This window comes from Equus asinus, chromosome 26 (assembly GCF_041296235.1).
Source record: "Equus asinus isolate D_3611 breed Donkey chromosome 26, EquAss-T2T_v2, whole genome shotgun sequence".
NCBI lineage: Eukaryota > Metazoa > Chordata > Mammalia > Perissodactyla > Equidae > Equus > Equus asinus.
In genome coordinates this window covers 20,786,974-20,806,319 of record NC_091815.1, presented here as the reverse complement: position 1 = coordinate 20,806,319, position 19,346 = coordinate 20,786,974, and the positions used below count along the sequence as shown (strand labels likewise).

The window sequence follows — 19,346 nt, the reverse complement described above, 5'->3', positions numbered from 1 at the left end:
GCTTGGAAGATCCCCCGCCGCCCCAGGCTCTTGGGGTGCATTATTCTTCTTGTCGTTCTGGTCGCGTCTCCAATGTCGCTTTCGAGAGGACTTCCTAAGCCAGTCAGTCAAGAGTAGCCACCTACTGCCCTCCTCCAGGCGTTCTCTGCCCCGACTCTGCCTTCCTGTCTTCACAGCTCGCAGCCCGCCTCAGGGTGTCTGTTGGTCTCCGTCTGCCTGTCTCCTTGGACAGTGAGCTGCGTGACAGCAGGGACCTCATCCTCGTTCACTGTGGTGTCTTTAGCGCCTGGACCAGGGCCTAACACAGAGGAGGCCTCCACAAACGTCTGCGGCAGAAGGAATGCCTACACCCGTGGAAAGTCCAGTGACGTAATGTCTGCTGTGGCACTTTAGAAATTCTAGACTGTTATACACATGGCTTTTTATCTAAAATATCTAGATTTGGGGGCATCATATTTACTTTCCTAACACCGTTTCCTTGAGGCCAATCATTGCTCTGGCTGACAGGTGGCAGGGGACAACGCCCGGGAGAGGGAGCCCGGGATTATAATAGAGCCGTGGATGGCCCCTCCTTGGGTAAGCTGCTGGAGGGCAGCTGACCGTGGCCTGCTTTGGTGGCATTGGCTCCCACCTCTACCCCTTGACCTCACGTCTTCGACCTCACCAGACATTTGAAAGTTTGCCAAGTGTGTTACTGGACTACTGCTTCTGAGAGCTTAGAGATCTTTGGCCCAGTTTCCTGGTCGAATGTGCACTTTGTTGATGAGAATGTCCTCATTTTCTGTGACTAGAGAAAAGTATTGAAAAGAAAAAATGGGGCAAAAATATCTAACCACAGGAGGTAGAGAAAGCTGGAAAAAAGAGAACTGACAGAATCCTGGAGCTGAGGGGCCAGGCAGTCAAAAGGAGTGGAGTCAGAGTCTTGGCTGTGTGCTTTCCTTCCGGCCCTCTCCCTGCCCGCCTGCCCCTGCCTTCTCCGACCACAATGATCACCACAAAAACCACGCGACCTGTGCGCTCTGGCCGTATGGTCAGATGAGAATTCCTGAGGAAGGGGCACAACAGCATCTTTTCCAGAAATGGGCAGTGGAACAGTCTGTGCCGGACTCTCGTTTCCTGCTCCCATTTCAAGCCCCCAGGGCAGGCTGAGCCGGCTTCCTCCAGCCAGGTTTCCCGGTAGCAGCTCGAGGCTGCTGTCTGTGTTATTCGTTAACCAAGCACTAATATTTCTGTTTACCCATCTGTCATCCTGCAGGAGATTCTAACCAGCCACCCGGATCCTCTTGGATGAGGCCCAGCCAGCCATATTTAGCCAGTGTTTATCGTGTCAAAAGTCCTCTGCCGGAGCCCGTGCTATATGTAGCCAGGGAGAGAGAAAATTTTTTCAAAGAGGATGTGATCTGCCGCCAGCTGAACATATGTGCTGGGAGGTGCTTCCAGGGACGTGCTTGAACTGGCTTGCAAGAGCTGATTATTAACACCACTTGCAAAACCTGTGCCCAGCGTCTTCATGGTGGTGGCAATTGGCCCTGGTGGGAGTGTGCATGCCACAGAAATTAACAAGTGCTACAAATCAGGGCCTTCCCCCGCCGCCAAATCCCCCATCCCCAGAACTTGTAGTTAAACAACTTCCAGCATACTCTGGGGACATCTGTTTATCAAGCAGATGCATGATAAACTTATAAGGGCTCCTCCCGGCTGTTTGGTCTTTGGACAGCCAATGCTAATAAAACAGGAAACAGCCCCCACTTTCGGGGAGCTCCCAGCCTGATGCAAACCCTGCATGTTTGCTGTAGTACTTTATGGTTCTTAACTCTGTCATGCACATTATCTCCTCGATCCTAACAACCACCTCACTTCAGTGGTGGGCACAGATACCAGAGTGAGTGTCTTAGAGTGGAAATCGGATCATTCCACTCTCTTGCTTAAAACCCTCAAATGGTTTCAAAAGCTCTTAGAATAAATTCAGACTCCTGTCTGTGGCCCAACGGACTTTGCATTGTCTGGTCCCTGCTGACCTCCTTGACTTCATCTTCTGTCGCTCTCTCCTCAGTTCACGGTATTCCAGCCCGGTGGTTTTCAAAGTGTGGTCCCCGAGCCACCAGTGTCAGCATCACCTGGGATTGTTAGAAATAACCCTTGGGTTCACCGCAGACCTACAGATTCTGAAACTGTGGGGAGGCAAGACAGTAACTGAGGCTTCAGCAAATGTCCGTGTGATTCTCGCACACACCCAGGTTTGCAGACCACTGCTCTAGCTCCACGCTGGCCTTCTCTCTGCCCTTGAGATGCTAAGGTTTTCTCTCTCCTCAGGGCCTTTGCACCGGCGGTTCCTGTTTCTAGAGTGCTCTGCCCATGGGCCTTTGTGGGCGACTCCTTCTCTTTGTTCAGGTCTCAGCTGAACATCACTGACTCAGGAGAATCTTCTAGACCCCCTCCACCCCCCAGTACGCTTTCTCCCATATCCCTGTTTTAGTTTGTTTGTAAAAACCATTGGCCACATTCTGAAATTACTTTGCTTGTATATTTGTTTACTTGTTTGTTAACTATTTTTTCCCACTGGATTGGAAGCCTCAAAAGGGCAGGTCCCTTGCCTCTTACACACCCTGCATCCCCAGCACCTGAAAGTGTGTCTGACTTATTGTAGGCAATCAACACGTATTTGTTGAACAAATGGATTACTGATCTCCCAGTGCAGAAACGGGCTGTATATCAAGTGACTTGAGGAGGATCAAATACTTGTTTACGAGAGCAGAAGCTTCACTCTGGAGGTCTCGGACCAGGTCCAGAGATTTTCTTGCACTTTCCTGATTAGCAAGAACAGCCATGGCCCTAAAACCCTGGAATCTCTGAGGTGGAAGGGGTGTGGCAGTTAACTGGTCAGCCCTTATCAGATGTGCGGGTTTCCTCCATGTCCTAAGATGGTCGTTTTCTCTCTTGTGCTGCAATGTCCTGGGGCCTGGGAAGTGACTGCCTTGTTCAGGTGGTCAGGCCCATTTTAAACAGCCCTGCCTGAAGTGCGGCTCCCTGCTCCTTTCATCCGCGATCCTCGTTCTTCCCCACGGGGCCACGTAGAATGCATCTTCCACCGGACCTCATCTCGTTCCAGCCAATTAGGTTCCCTGAATTGTCTCAGGCTCCCTCCCCAGAACAGTGCCTGGCATCTAATATGTATCATCATCATCATCATCATCATCATCATCATCATCATCAGGATATGGTTTTAAATCCCCCAAACACTTGGATTAGTGTTTCTGAGCTTGGTTCCTGAGTCAGCATCCTTTCCGAGACGTGCTGCTCAGAACTGGACATGCTGCTCCCCAGACCTTGCTAGAGCAGGATTGTCATCGACTTGTTTAGACTCTGTTTTTTTTAATGCTCCCCAGAACCAAATTAGCTTTTTTTGGCAGGTCTACTGCATCACAGACGCGTAGGAAGCCTACGGTCAGCTGAAAATCCCGGATTGTTTTCTCACCCGTGGCTGTCAAACCATCCTATATAGTTGGCTCTCTAAATATATTCTTTCCATCATTTTAAATTTCTTCTTATTAGACTTCTTTTAAGTGGGGGTTTCTCTGTGTTTCACGTGGGTTGCTATCTTTAAGCTGAATAATACTCTAATTTCTCAGCAGTTTTATACGTGCGGTCTCATTGGAATCCTCAGAGGAACGCTGGAGGGGTACCTTCTCCCTATTGTTATGATTTGGGAATGGAGGCGGGAGGTCGTGGCTTGCTCAAGATCATCCAGCTAGGGAACCAAACTAACACTGACGTCAGGGCCCTTAGGACACCAGCCCAGTGTTGTTTGGAGGAAGGGAGAGAGAGAAAATGAGCTCTCAGTTGGCTGGGAATCGTAAGGGAAGTCCTTCTGGAGAAAGTGAGTGGGGTTTTATGAGAGAGGAGAAAGCAAGCAATCAGAAGATGAGGGAGTGTGGGGTTGAGGTGAGGGAGCTTATAAGCAGGAAAGGCTTCTCTGAGGAACAGTTTCTTGGCGGTCCGGTCCGGTGGCTGAGTGGTTAAGTTCACACACTCTACTTAGGCCTCTCAGGGTTCACCAGTTTGGATCCTTGGCACAGACCTAGCACCATTCATGAAGCCATGCTGTGGCAGCGTCCCACCTAGAAGAACTAGAAGGACCTACGACTAGGATATTCAACCATGCACTGGCGCTTTGGGGAGAAAAAAAAAAAAAAAAGGATGATTGGCAACAGATGTTAGCTCAGGGCCAATCTTCCTCACCAAAAAGCATTTAAAAAAAAAGAATAGTTTGTTGGACAGATGGGGCCCCTGAGCTAGGCTGGTGCTTCCTAACTCGAGCTGCACGTCATAATCACCTGGCGAGCTTCATAAGCTCGCCTGCTGGGGCCTCACCCCCGGAGATTCTGAGTCAGTAGATTTGAGGCCATCTGTATTATTTTTATACCTCTACACGTAATTCCGATGTGCAGCCTCTGTTGCAAGGGTCTGGAGGCTAAGGACTGGAGGGTCAGGTAGGTAGAGAGAGCTTCCTGGGGGTCCCTGCTGTGGAGAATGACTTAGGCAGGTGGAAATGGGAAGGGAGAGAAGATACAAAGTGGGCAATGGAAGGAGATGATGTGAGTCTGGAGGGGGAAAGCTTCTGATGATAGGAAAGCTCCACAGGTTTCTAAGCAGGAGGGTAAGGTGTTTGAAGCCCTTGTGACGCGCCTTGGAGGCAGGACTCACCCCACGTCCTCCTTCTAAGTCTGGTCTCTCTCCATCCATCTAAAAGGATTCCACCAGTGCCCTCACTCTCTCCCTCTCGTTACATCATTACCATAAGGCGTTGCTGCAGCCTCAGATGCATCCCTGCCCCCTTTGCTGCTGAGTCGGCTTGTCCACCCCGCTTTTGCCCTCCCTGTGCTTGCAGAAGGGTTACGCAGATTGTGGGCACTCACTTCAGAGTTCTATTATCTTTGTTTTCAATCTGCCAGATCAGGTGTTCTTTTCCTGTGCTAGTCATTGCTGACCTCTGACTGCCGGGTGCCACGCTGTGTCCTGACCTGTGTGGGGTGCCGTGGAGGAAGAAGACAAGACCCAGACCTCAGGCAGCTCCCTTTAATAGGGGAGGCAGATACACACATGAAGACGACCGGAGCGTACTTACAAAGCAGCGGGTCAGATCGGTACAGCGCAGACCTAGATCCTCAGAGGTCTTAGCCCCGAGTCCTCCCTCCTCGTCCCCTTGGCTCAGGACCTTCCCAAGTCGCCTTTGACCTCATTTAGTATTTCTCTTCCATCTCGTCCCTGTTGGCTTCCTTCCAGCATCAACAGCCAGACCAGTGTCTAGGAGTTGTTTCAGAGCTTGCAGCAAGATTGCTTTAGGACTCTGTGCTTCAGCCCGACCATCCCCCGCCACCACCCGCCTCACAAGGACTGGATTCGCATTAGCTGTGTTGCTTTTGAAACTCTGGTCTGATACTGCTGCTACTCCTAACGATTGCTGATTGCTGCTTTTGTCATGGAGCTGTGCTCCTTTGAGAAGGAAAATTCAGTCAGGAAGGGATACCAGGCGTGTGAGAGAGATTTTTGCGGTCCCAGTTGTGGCCTGGGTCTGAGGATTCCTGAGTTTGGGACAGACACCCTCATGCTCTCCTCTCCCAGCCTGCTCAGCTCACCCGTAGCCCAGAAGGTCCAGAGGTCCCATCCCTAGTCTGTGGTGAAGTCAGAACTGGGTGCTCCCTCTACTTGACTCAAACCCCCGACCCTCTTGGTCACCTCCACGGAGCCTCTGTCTCTGAGTGCCAGCAGGGAGGAGCCCGGGCCCCGCAGCACCTGCAGCCTTTTCTCAAAGGCTCTGCGCGCAGTGGAAGAAGAGAAATAGAAAAGCAGTGGGTCCAGACTGGCGTTGAGGGCACTGATTACCACAGCTTCCACCCGCCACTTGGGGCTTTCCTTCGTGTAAAACCCCACCAGGTGGGATATGTTATAAGGCCCAAAGCACACCAGGAAATTAAGGAGCGTCACGATAGCCAGCCCCACAGCTCGGCGCCGCCTCTGGGCCCCCACATGGGGCTGGGTGAGCATGATCCATACAAAGCGCCAGTAGCAGAAGATGGTGATCACCATGGGGATGAAGAAGAGCACGAGGCACAGCTCCAGCCGCACGGGGAGCACCACCTCCAGCTGCTCCTGGGTGAAGTTCCGATAGCATGTAACTTCTATATTTGTGGCCTTCTGGGTTGAGTTAAAGTACTGAACGATGATCACGATGGTGCAGTGACCAAAGGACGTGATCCAGGCGACCAGAGCAGCAACCACTCCATACACAGGCCGGCGGGACAGCTTGTACTGCACGGGGAAGGCCACTCCCAGGTAGCGCTCGATGCTGATGGCCGCCAGGAGCCACGTGGTGCAGTAGATGCTGCTGTAGAAGCCGAATCCCACGGTGGCACAGACCACCTCCGGCAGATACCAGTGGAAGTCAGATGCGGCCTCAATGATCTTGAAGGGCAGCAGCAGCAGCAGCAGGAGGTCCGCCAGCGTCAGGTTGAGCAGGAGGATGTGGATGGGTGCAGGGTGCGGCTGGCGGACCCGCTTCAGGAAGGCCCACAGGGCCACCAGGTTGGCAGGGAGACCAGTGACGAAGATGATGATGTAGAACACGACGATCAAGGAGCTTGGCATGATCATTCTGGAAGAGGATGAGAAAGGGCAGGGTCAGGAGGCCCCACTCACAGCCTGCTGATCCTCCTCTGGCTCAGGATGTGGACATCTTCCCTGGCACGCTCCTCTTCCCAGGCCAAGGCTTTCCGCTGCCACCACTGCTGGCTCACACCACCCGCCAGGGCTGCCCAGAGCAATTATTGACTTTGCCTTGGGCGGGAATTAAGCAGTAGTTATTACGTTTGCTGTCATGTGTCTCTGGGGGAGACCAACCCTTGGCTTCCCAAGGGAATTCCCCCTCCGGTTTCCCAGCCTCTCTGCTCTCCTCACAGACACAGGAAGTTACTGCTATCAGTTTCCGACTTTTCTTAGGTCACTTCCTCAGTCAGAGACCTGTGGAGAGAAAGGTCAAGCCTCATCACACCGAGGAGAGAGCCATAAGAGGTCTCTCAGGAGACCTGGGCTGTGAGAACCTGGCCCTGGGACCCACCACCCGCCAGGAAGCAGGTGCCCAGCCCCCAACCCTCTCCCTACCTTGTTTCCCTCTCCTCTTGCAGAACGCAGATCCACCTTCACCTTCTCCTCCCCGTCCAGTCCAGTCCAGACTCCGGGCCTATGCTGAAAAGGGGAAGTTGGTGAGGTGCAGAGAGGGGGAAGCAGGAGGAACGGGGAGCCAGCACTATCCTTTGGGGCTTGTTCCCCGAGAGACTTTAGAGAATATTCAGAAAAGCCCACGGGCAGTAATTGGCTCCCCAGTGTGGTGTTTTGACTATAAACCAAAGAACTCTTCTCAGTGGGGTGACAGTTTCCACTTGGTTGTAACCCTCGCTGCCCACACACAGTCTGGCCCCTCCATCCTCTCTCCGGGCTGGATGTCCCGGTCCAAGCTTCCTTGCCCTGATGCTGGCTCCTGTCTCCCGGCATGACCCTTCCATTCAGTTTCTGACAGGCCTCCTCCAGCCCCCAGCACCTCCCCTCCAATTCTGATCCTGGCCTCACTTCCCAAGCCAGCTGCCTTGCCTTGTCTTCACTGTGGGTGGATGGCCTCTTGGGTCGTCCTGAAGGAAAGTCTGAAGGTTCCTGGGAGAGAGGAACAGAGCCTTAGCCACTGCCTCCGCGCATGTCACACAGGAAAACGTCGTAGGGAACCTGGCTGGTGGAGAGCTTTTATACCAGCATGAGTCAGGTGACCAGAGAGGAAGGTCGGTAATTGAGTGCTGTCTCCTCTCAGACCCAAAGCAAAGGGTGCAGGTGTCTTCATCTTCCCCCTGGAGATCCCTGCTCTAGCTTCCAAACCCAGATTTTCTGTCCCTAGTTCCTGAATTTTTTTCAATCCCAGGCATTTTTCCCATTTCCCAAGTCAGATTATCTTCTCTTCTCTTTTCTAGGCAACTTCTTCTGTGATTCTACTCATACTCAGAAAAGAGGTTTCCTACTTTCTTCTATACTTTCTTTTATTCTTCATTTTTTTCCTTTCTATATGATCTCCTGCCCTCAGTCCCCATTTCTTCCACTGTCTCAGTTGAGACAGGTTGGTTTCTCCCAGCCTGCATCATGTTCTGGTGGAAAGAGCGTGGGATTTAGAGTCAGGCGACCTGGGCTCAAATCCAAGTGCCTTCATGGTGGCCTTGGGGCAGATCAATTTTCTGAACTTTAGTTTCCTTTTCAGCCAAGTGAGGACGGGAATATTCACATCCCAGTGATGAGGATCAAGGCTGCCCCAGGGAGAGAAGCCCAAGGCGCCCTGCCCTACATACCGATCTATATCATCCTCCGGGAAGCATAGGAGGTCCTGACCTGATCCGTATCCAAAGTTATAGGTCCACCTGATAACCAGACGCCACCTGCACTGATACCATTTTAGTGACTTTTTTACATGATCTTTCCTTCGTTTAATGAAAAATAACTCACATACCTATGCCTTATAAATTTAGCCCTACCCTCAACCCATTGCAGCTCTTCACTGCCCGTGGGTCCTGTCCCCGTGCCTGCAGCCTTTCACTGCCCATGGGTCCTGTCCCCATGCTGCAGCTCTTCACTGCCCATGGGTCCTGTCCCCATGCTGCAACTCTTCACTGCCCATGGGTCCTGTCCCCATGCTGCAGCTCTTCACTGCCCATGGGTCCTGTCCCCATGCTTGCAGCTCTTCACTGCCCATGGTCCTGTCCCCATGCTTGCAGCTCTTCACTGCCCATAGGTCCTGTCTCCATGCTGCAGCTCTTTACTGCCCATGGGTCCTGTCTCCATGCTAGTCTCTGAATAAAGGAGCACTACTACCAGACCTTGAGAGTGCAGGAAATCTTTCTTTTGACTCCTCGGCTTGCTGAGCCCGCATCATTTCTTCTGGTGGCCCATATGGGAATCTTGCCTCACCGGCTTGTGAGCTGAAGTTCTGGTAAGTGCCCTTTTCTTCCTGTGCCTTCCTCTTTTTCAAGGATGGATCTAAATTCACTTATTTATCAGGAACCTTCTCAGACAGCTGTATGAATCCAAGTTTGCCGCCCATGGCTACTCTATGGGGCAAATCATGGCATTCAGCTTGAAGAGAATCAGTACCTTAAGCATGAGGGTGATGAAGAATGAATTAATCCATTCCTTCCTAATCCTGTCTCTAATATATACATTTTACATGGGTGTGGGTCAACCACTTAAATCATTAGGACAGTTGTCAATCGCCAAGACTCCTGTGGCAGGTTTCTTTTCCTAAGGTTGGATTGGTATCCCTCCCTATGGCTCCTGATCACACTCTGAACTGTGGGAAAGTCTCAACCAGGACTCTGGTTCAAGGAAAGTATCAAACTTGAATCTTTGGTTGAGTATGGGAACGCCTTCTTGGGAGAAAGCCTCCAGTATGCAGCTGGGTAGATTGTCCCCCAGACCTGCAGAAAATTCCTCACTGTTTTTCTCTATTCTTTTACCTCTGGGACTATTCACCAGGCACCTATTACTGCCAGGCATAATAGGGAAGATATATAAGGGATGCAATGCAGGAGGACGCCCCTATCACCCCTTGCTGTAAGAACCCAAAGGAGGAACAACGAGCAGGACGCTGCCCTAGAATCAGGGGGGATTTCAAGGTAATGGACCATTTTCTTTCATCTCTCTTAAAGTTACAGTGGCCATTTGGGGCTCCTTTTGAGCTTTGCAACTGAGAAACAAAGAAAGCTTTAAAGAGTCAAAGGCTTCAGCCCTGGGAGTGCCCCACCTCTGGTTTCCAGTCCTGATCACCCTGGTGACCCCAAGTGGGGTGCCCTCTCTTGGTAGTTGACTTGTTGAGTGTTTTAGGTGCCTACTGAGTTGTTAACAAGGGTAGGAGATCTGTGATTTCTTCTGTGAACTGTCCTGCTGGCATGGGAACTGTTGTGTGACCCTCATCTTGATAACCCTCGGGAAGAGCCTGTGAGGGCAAGCCTGATCTCCTCTTTTCCTGTCTTTGTCTGTTTCATTTGTCACCTCCTCTGTTGTCACCAAGTCTAGGTTAAGTTCAGGCTGGACCTGAGCAGAACCTGGACCCTCTGTAAAATAAAAAACTTGAAAACCTTTTACTAGGGGCTTAACTCTCAACCCCGACACTGGGAGCCCCAGCCCCCAGCCAGCTCCAGACCTTTTCCTTCTGCTTCCCTGTCTTGCCTTGTGCTGGCTCAGGGACTAAGTGCCCAGGCTAAGCAGAACTTGACTAAATCTTATAACTATGTTGACACACTCAGTCGGGCTCTGCACCCTTTCTCCAACTGCTGTCAGTCGGACACCAGCTTTACTGCCATGAGGAACACCCCAAGCATCCCCAGAGACTCACCCCTTGGGTGCATTTTAACTAATTGGAAACACTTTCAATTGGATGGGTTATGCCCCAGAAACTCCATTTTGGAGAAAACTTGAGGGGTTTCTCTGTGCCTTTGTGATGTAGTTGGACAGGTAGATCAACCTATAATGTCATTTGAGTTACAACCCAGTTTGTGGGAAATCAAGAGCAACTGTCCTTGGAAAATCCTTGTAAGACTGGAAAAGCAGCTCTAGAGGTGGTTCAGGTTCTACCCATTTCCCTTATCTCAAAGAGCTTGCAAATCCTCTGTGGACTATCTAGCCCATCACTAATTCATAAGACTGAAGGGAAACAAAGGGAAAACGGCCATAAGAGCACCCTTGACAAAAATCTAGCATCTTAAATGTCTTCTCCACAAATGTTAGTAAAAAGGCTCAAAACAAAATTTGGACTCATAACTGGTGAGCTTTGTATTACTGTACCTGATTCTTGGCAGTAATTTCTTTTTAAAGATTTTATTTTTTCCTTTTTCTCCCCAAAGCCCCCGGGTACATAGTTGTATGTTCTTAGTTGTAGGTCCTTCTAGTTGTGGCATGTGGGACACCACCTCAGTGTGGCTCAATGAGCAGTGCCATGTCTGCACCCAGGATTTGAACCAATGAAACACTGGGCCGCCTGCAGCGGAACACACAAACTTAACCACTCGGCCATGGGGCAGGCCCCCTTGGCAGTAATTTTTAAAACAATAGCTGTGGAGACTCTGTGTATGTGTGTCTATATGTGTGTTATATATGTGCGATATTTTACCTCTGGGTGTTAATGGCCAAAATTAAGAGCTCTGTTTAATTGGCTTAAAATAAGTGCTTACATACATTCTAAATGTAATAGAAATTAACCCAATGTCTTTTAAGTTAACTTGATATAGATTAATCTCTGATAAATGAAAGCTTGTTTTTAAGTTTGTTGGCTTGATTAAAATGGACGTGTCCTCAGAGCTGTCAGTATTTGGATATGATGCAGGCTTGCAGCCTGGGTTTACTAGTCAAAGAAGTTCACGGTGTCTTTTAGAAATTCATCAGCAAAATAATAGCTTTAACTGATAGCTAATTTTTTTTTTTAAGATTTTATTTTTTTCCTTTTTTTCTCCCCAAAGCCCCCCGGTACATAGTTGTGTATTCTTCGTTGTGGGTTCTTCTAGTTGTGGCATGTGGGACGCTGCCTCAGCGTGGTTTGATGAGCAGTGCCATGTCCACGCCCAGGACTCGAACCAACGAAACACTGGGCCGCCTGCTGCGGAGCGCGCGAACTTAACCACTCGGCCACGGGGCCAGCCCCTAACTGATAGCTAATTTTGTCTAATATCTCATGATGTTTTTGTGGGTAATCTGAACATAATTGTTAGAAACAAATGATTTGCATAGATAAAAATGGGTAAGAGTTTTTGGGTACAATAATTATGTTTTATGGTCTGTATACTTGGGGAAAGAAGCTTCCAAATTCTTTTTGGTAACTTAAAACTTTAGTGTTTTTCCAAGTTAACTGATAAAAATCTGTTGAGCTTCTGGGTCATTTTGGGATGGGATATTGCTGAACATGTCTAAGTTTATCTACTTTTGGCTTCTTATTGCAGAGAGGCTAAAAAGTGTTTTCGTCTGTTAGCAAACAAGCTTTGTGTTTTATTACTATGAAGTAACATGTTTCTGGAAATTATGAGAAGTGTTTAGAATGCTGATATAAGACAGTTCACAATTGCTTACCTATTTAGTTTTTACTAGGGTCTGCAAGGGTTAAAAATTCTAATTAATATATATAATTAAAGCTACTAAAAATTAATAAAGAAAACAGCTCTGTATACGAGGAAATTAAAATGTATGTTTTCATTAAAGAAGGTATAAAGAATGGAAGTATTTTTGTTCATCGGGTTAAGAAAGATAAATTTGTCCTAAAGTCCTAGAAGCAAAGACAGAAAGCATGGGACATCTGAAAGTAAAAAGAAAGTTGTAGCTTTGTGAGGGAGAAATTCTGAAGGGAGATTTATGCCTGGTCAGGTTGGCTAAGATTAAAGTAAATCCAATTAAGTAAATGAGTTTTAATGTCAAAAATAAGCTGGTTCAAAAATTAAAATTTGGTTTTCTCTCTCAAAAGGATAATTTTCTTGAACTTTTGGTATGCTCTTGATAAAGAGGTTATAAAATGCGTTTCTTTGAGTAAGTCTATCTAAAATACAGAAAATCTGTTTTGTTAAAATAATTCCCTATGTTCAGAAAGACTAAGGTCTCCTGTTAAGATTTTTTGACTGTTTCTGTTGTCATTTTAAATATAAACCTGAGCATTGTTTCACAGTGACCTTTGTTTCCTATCTGAACAAGTGTTTGAACACTTTTTGATATTTTTGACAAGCTTCCCCCTCAAAAAAATATTCAAATCCTGAATGAAGGCTTTCTTCTGACCTGGTAGAAGGAAGACAATTTCTCTGAGGATTTTCAGAGGGCCCCTGAGACTTCTCAAAGAAATTTGCTCTCTTTTCCTATAAGGAGGAAAGTGCTAAACTAATTAGGCTTATTTGGTCTATTAAATTACATGGAAAGGATTGTCAAATAAGTGATGATAAACTTTCTTAGGTGGTATTATGTGGGTGAATGCTATTGATATAGGTGTTTTGAAATTATATAACATTCCTAAAATTCTGATCTGTCCTTATTGTCAGCCATAATTCCAGTTATTATCTTGAAGTGTTTTATGTCATGGGAGTAGACAAGTTTCTTTGTCAGTTGCCCTTTTGAGTCTTTTGTCATTTGCAGATGGTTGCTGTTTTACTCTGATGCTTTTTGCTTTTGCAAATATGTTTCATCTTCAGAGAAGTTCATGGAAAGGATTCTGACACAGAGTTCTAAAATACAGGTTTCTGATAAACGTTAAGATTGTGATACTGAACTGGGTAAGAAATTACAGAATTCTAACAGAGAAACTGATGACCTCCTAAATCTGCTAACAGTAGATTAAGCTCAAGAACCAATTATACAGGACTGTGTGAACTGAGGAGGATGAGATGATCATAATTTTTATGACTTTTGTTTGAAATATTCTTGAGTTTTTAATGTTTTGCTTTGTTTTCTCAGATTTAAGGAAATCTTTTTCTCTTATGTTAATTGTGACTTATAGCAATTTGGTGAAATTATACCGTTGTGAGCAGAGCTGAAAATTTATCTTTTTCTCCCTACTTGAGCCCTCCAGAATTTGGAAACTCAGTGAGTATGGTTATTTTCATGGCAATATAGTTATTTGCATAAGTTCAATAAGAATCTGTTCTCCTTATAACAGGGCACATTTGGAAACGCTGGTTATATTACTGAGGCTTTGGCTGGAATGTCGTATTTGAGAGAAACATACAGGCTCAGATATGACAGTACAGCCTTTGAGGAATAATGTGGACTTTCTGGAATAAAGCCACTTGGAAATATTGGCCTGGTACCTTGTTTACAGAGGTTCCAGCAATCTTACCTGGTAAGTAAGAAAGCTCACTTATCTGGCAGGTGCAAGGAACCTCAAAATATTTTGGGAGACCTCAAAAAGAGAGAAACACACTCAAACCTGTAGGTATTTCAGGCAAAATCTGATAGCAAGTCCTTGGCTTGGCTTTTCTGGCCTCAAGAGGCTTTAAAGGTCAATCTGAGATTTCTCATTAAAAAATTCCAGCAAAGCAAATTTAAAGGCGCCTATGTGATTGATTGCTATTCTTGCTGCACTTATGTAAATAATTGGACCAAGTTTTATTGAAACTATACTTATTTTGCAAACAAGTTAATCTTAATTTGGCTATCTTTTGTAAAAGTGAGGGTGATTTTAGAGAGAAAAATTATTTCAGTGGAAGCTGTAGTACACATTCATGGATATTAGCTTCTAGATCTTCTCTTCTACAAGATTCACCTATTACTAATCATAATGTCTCCTTGTGGTCATCGTGGCCATCTGTCTCTGACACCTAGGAGCTCCTTGGCCACAGTCAAACCTTTTCCTCCAATTCTACTGCCCAAATAGTAACTAAATTTGCCTTGTCACAGGTGGATCATAAACAATGAGTTCCAAAGGTAAAGTCCCCAACCTCTTGATACACATAGGATGGACTACATCAAATTTGGGACAAATATATTTGGCTCACTCCTACTAGTGATCAACTCAGTCAAAAGGCCACTCTATGTTGGGAACAAACCAATCACACGTGTGATACGTGGCCTGATAGCACCCGACCTATGGGACAAGTTCCTGTTACATATGTCCTCATATCATAGCCTTAAAAAATACTGGTTGGTTTGAGACTGACAGATAGATGGCCCAGCACATGTTGGTTAGCCCCTAGCACTGCTCAATGGTTATGTGGCTCCAACTTACGGCCTTGGCTGCTGCCTGGATGGATTGGACGTTGCACCCTAGTCTTCGTGTGGACACAAGGTAGAACTACATTTATTATATCTCCTCCTGTTAACCTACTCAACCTGCAACAACACTGGGCCCATTCTATCTTCTACTGGTATGATCACCTTGCCTCAATTTTCCTTCCCCAGTTAGGAATCGAAAGTGTCATCTGGCACATGGAAGCCCTAAACAAATTTACCATAAAGGCATTAAACAGTACGCAACATAGCCTTTCACTGCTCAGTTTAGAAGTATCCCAAATGTGTAAGGCAGTCCTCTAGAACCGAATGGAACTGCATGTCTTGATGGCAGCACAGGGGTGCACTTGCACCATTATAAAAAACCAAATGTTGTATGTGTATTCCTGACTACCATCAAAATATATCTGACCTCCTATCTGATATGAGTCACCAAATTAAATCCATGTCTGACCCTACCCTATCCCTAAATCATTGGTTGGACCCCTGGTCAGGTCCAGGTCTCTGGACTACTGTCAAGGCCTTGTTCATTGGGTTAATCATATTGCTTGTATTTCTTATTATAATTTGTTGTCTGTTTCATTGTTTGTCTTCCACATGTCAACAAAGTTTCGCCTCCTGGACCACTTCTCATCAAATGATTCTCTCTGCTCCAGAGGATCTGTACACCTTGTCAGCCTTGGACTCCACAGGCACAATCTTCCCATCCACTGAACTTCCTGCCTGTACCCCTATGGCCCCATTTAGGGACAGCTCTACGACCTTGTGCAGCCAGAAGTAGTTACAGAAGATTGACCATCGTTCATATCCGCAAAGGATTTCTGGGCCAAATGGGTTCAGGGGGGATTTTATGATGAGGATCAAGGCTGCCCCAGGGAGAGAAGCCCAAGGCGCCCTGCCCTACATACTCATCTATATCATCCTCTGGAAAGTATAGGACGTCGTGACCTGACTCATACCCAAATTTATCTGACCACTCGATAACCAGACCCCACCTGCACTGATACCATTTTAATGACTTTTTTACATGATCTTTCCTTCGTCTAGTGAAAAATAACTCACGTACCCATGCCTTATAAATTTAGCCCTACCCTCAACCCATTGCAGCTCCTCACCGCCCGTGGGTCCCGTCCCCGTGCTGCAGCTCTTCACCGCCCGTGGGTCCCGTCCCCATGCCTGCAGCTCTTCACCGCCCGTGGGTCCCGTCCCCATGCCTGCAGCTCTTCACCGCCCGTGGGTCCTGTCCCCGTGCTGCAGCTCTTCACTGCCCATGGGTCCTGTCCGCATTTATTCTCTGAATAAAGGAGCACTACTGCCAGATCTTGAGAGTCCAAGAAATCTTTCTTTTGACTCCTCGGCTCGCCAAGCCCGCATCACCAGGATTTCTGTGGGGAGTCAATGAGAGAGCACATATAAAGCATACAGGCCGATGTTAGGCCAGGGGACACTCCTAAGTGGAAGCGGTCCCTCCTCCCAAGGTTTGCAGAGAGTGAGCCACTGGGTACAACATCCAGGGGCTGAGGCACAGGCACGCCCGCTGACCTAGGAAATGTCAGGGATTCAGGAGGCCAGGTGTGCCGGTGTGATTCTCTACAGGGGCGTGGTGCTGAGGCCCCATTCCTTCCCCGGATGTTCCCTCTCCCTCTGGGCTGCGCCCAACCTCTGAGCCACCTCAGTTCTTTTCTCACTCTGTCCGCCTCTGACCTATAAAGCTCCAGGTTAGAAGCTCTTCGACATCCTGTTGACACACACACCCAAGGAAACAAAGATAGAACATGTTTTCCTCATGACCTAGGGGACGGTCTCTGCTTTGCCATCTGTGGCCTCGTCCCTACTCACAGAATTGCCATTCTTCCCTAGGACTTACACTTATTTGCTCTTGTTTACTCATTCATTCATTCATTCATTCATTGAGTCATTAGTTTTGTGGCCTAGAACCCTGGGGTCCAGTTGTCTTCATCCTTAGCTTTTCTTTCTCTTCCACTCTGCTCTCCTCTAGAAGCAACGAGTTCTATCTTCTCGTTTGTTTTCTTCCCCTGCACACACATGCGCTCCCAGATATTACCAGGGGAACAAAGGAAGAGACCATTCTCTGTTGCTTGCTTCCAAATTTATTTGTGTCATTTTGCATTTATGATTTTCTATAAATATTCACGAGCATCTGGATTTAATTGCAAAGCGGAAACTTCCTGGCAAGCAGGTGTTGAGGGATAGGCCTGCTTCTTTATCCCTGCCTGTCCTCCCCCGACCTCCTGCCTTTCTCGTGGCACTGTCATGTGTCACCCGTGTTGAAGGTCCCCAGTGAACCCTGTCCTCCATGTGCGTGGTAGTCACGAGGTCACATAATCAAGGACACTTCTGAACCCATGGTTCATGATGCCCACCTATGTCACAGGAAAAGGAAACGCATCCTCTGAGGCTGAGTTCAAGGGCTGAGCTTTCTCAGTCTCTTCCAAGTTCAGTGTTGTCTCTAAATCATCATAACCCAGCTTGATAGAGTGGGAGGTTGGACTCATTATCTCACATTGTATAATCACTTTCTCCACTTCTTTATTTCTCCATCACCCCTCGGTCCACTCTAATCTGGGTTAATCCTTATTTTTTCATGGGATCTGCTCTTCCTAAGGTTAGCAGTGACCTCTTAGGATAAATACCAGAATCCTTAATAAGGCCTCTAAGGCCTGCCTGGCCTGGCCATCGCCAGCTGCCAGGCTTGGCTCATGTCACTCTTGTCTCTCCCGGCTCTCTAAGCAAGACGAGCTTTCACTGCTGTGACTGTGCCATCTGGCCTTCTCCCAAGGGCCTTTGAACAAGCTCTGCCTGAAATGCTCTTTATTACTCATTACCCACTCCAACTGCCCAGTCAATCCCTAGTCTTCTTTCAGATACCCACTTCTTCCTTCCAGAAGCCCTCCTTGACCTCAGGGAGATTCCTTATTATACATTCTCATAGCCTCTTTTCTCTTGCTGAATAGTATTCTGTTTTATAGACATTTTATATTGTATTCATCCATTCTCCTGTTGATAGACATCCATTTATTTGATTTTTTTTTTTTCAGTTTTTGGCTAGTGTGAATAAGCTGCTGTGTACATTGTTGTTTAGGTCCTTGTGTGAAGATGTGTTTTCCGTTCTCTTGGGCAAATATCTGGGAGTATATTGGCTAGGTTGTATGGTAAACTTTTTGTTTACTTTTCCAAGAAAATGCCAGTTTTCCAAGGTGGCTGTACTATTTTAATTCCCACCAGTGTCGTACGAGCGTTCCAGGTTCTCCACATCATCCCCACCACGTGGTATCCGTTGGTCTTAAGTTTTAGGCATTCCAATGGCACGGCAGCTCATTGGTGCTTTAACTTGCGTTTCCCTAATGACTTGATGTTGATCAGCTTTTCAAGTACTTATTGGTGTATCTTCTGTTGTGACGTATCGGTTCAAGTCTTTTGCTCACTTTTAAAAAATTGGGTTATTTTCATATTATTGAGTTCTGAGAGTTCTTTATTATGTTTTGTACTAGTCATCTGTTAGATATATGCATTGTAAATATTTTCTCCCACTCTATGACTTTTCATTTTCTTAATTGTCTCTTAAAGAACAAAAGTTTTGAATTCTGATAAAGTTTAATTTATCTAGTTTTTCTTTTATGGTTTGTGCTTTTATGTCCTAAGAAATCTTTACCTACCTGTCCAATTCAAGACCTCCTTTTCCCTGTTGAATCGCCCTGGCACCTTTACTGAAAAGGAACTGATTGTATACGAGTGGGTCTAATTTTTGAATCTCTTACTGTAGCTTTATCATAGCTCTCGAAACCAGGTAGTATAAATCCTCCAACTTTGTTCTTTTCTAAAATTGCTTTGGGGGCCAGCCTGGTGGCATAGCAGTTAACTTCCCATCCTCCCCTTCAACAGCCCAGGTTTACCAGTTCGAATCTCGGGTGTGGACCTCCATACCGCTTAACAAACCATACTGTGGCAGGCGTCCCACATATAAAATAGAGGAAGATGGGCACAGATGTTAGCTCAGGGCCAGTCTTCCTCAGCAAAAAGAGAAGGATTGGCAGTGGATGTTAACTCAGGGCTAACCTTCCTCAAAATAAATAAATAAAATTGCTTTGGCTGTTCTAGGTCATTTGCATTTCCATATAAATCAATTTCTACAAAAAAAGCCTGCTGTAGTTTTGATTGGGTGGGGTTGAATCCATAGATCAGCTTGGGATCATCGACCCTGGAACCATATCGAGTCTTCCAATCTATGAACCTGGCAGATCTCTCCGTTTACTTAGGTATTTAGTTTCTCTCCACAGTGCTTTCCAATGTTCAGCATAAAGACTTTGTACATCTTTTATTAAACAGATTCCTAAGTATTTCTGCTGCTATTGCAGATTTAATTTTTTTAAAATTTTGTTTTCTCATTATTTGTTACTCTCATAGCATTTTTTTAGCTATTCCTTCATAGCACATATCTCAGTTTGTAATACAACTGTTGGTGTGAGGGTTTGCTTAATGTCCATCCCCCTGAGAAGACTCTCCATGAAGGCAGGGAACATGGCCACTTTGCTCACCCTTGTATGTCC

At 46.8% G+C, this 19,346-nt stretch overlaps 1 protein-coding gene across 1 annotated transcript; it reads right to left on the bottom strand.

Moving 5' to 3' along the window:
* Window positions 1-5,065: 5,065 nt before the first annotated feature.
* On the bottom strand, window positions 5,066-6,813 carry LOC106829235 (free fatty acid receptor 2). The gene has a single exon (XM_044759478.2). The coding sequence runs from the start codon at window positions 6,649-6,651 to the stop codon at window positions 5,668-5,670; it is 984 nt and encodes a 327-aa protein (XP_044615413.1). The 5' UTR covers window positions 6,652-6,813; the 3' UTR covers window positions 5,066-5,667.
* Between the last annotated feature and the right edge of the window lie 12,533 nt (window positions 6,814-19,346).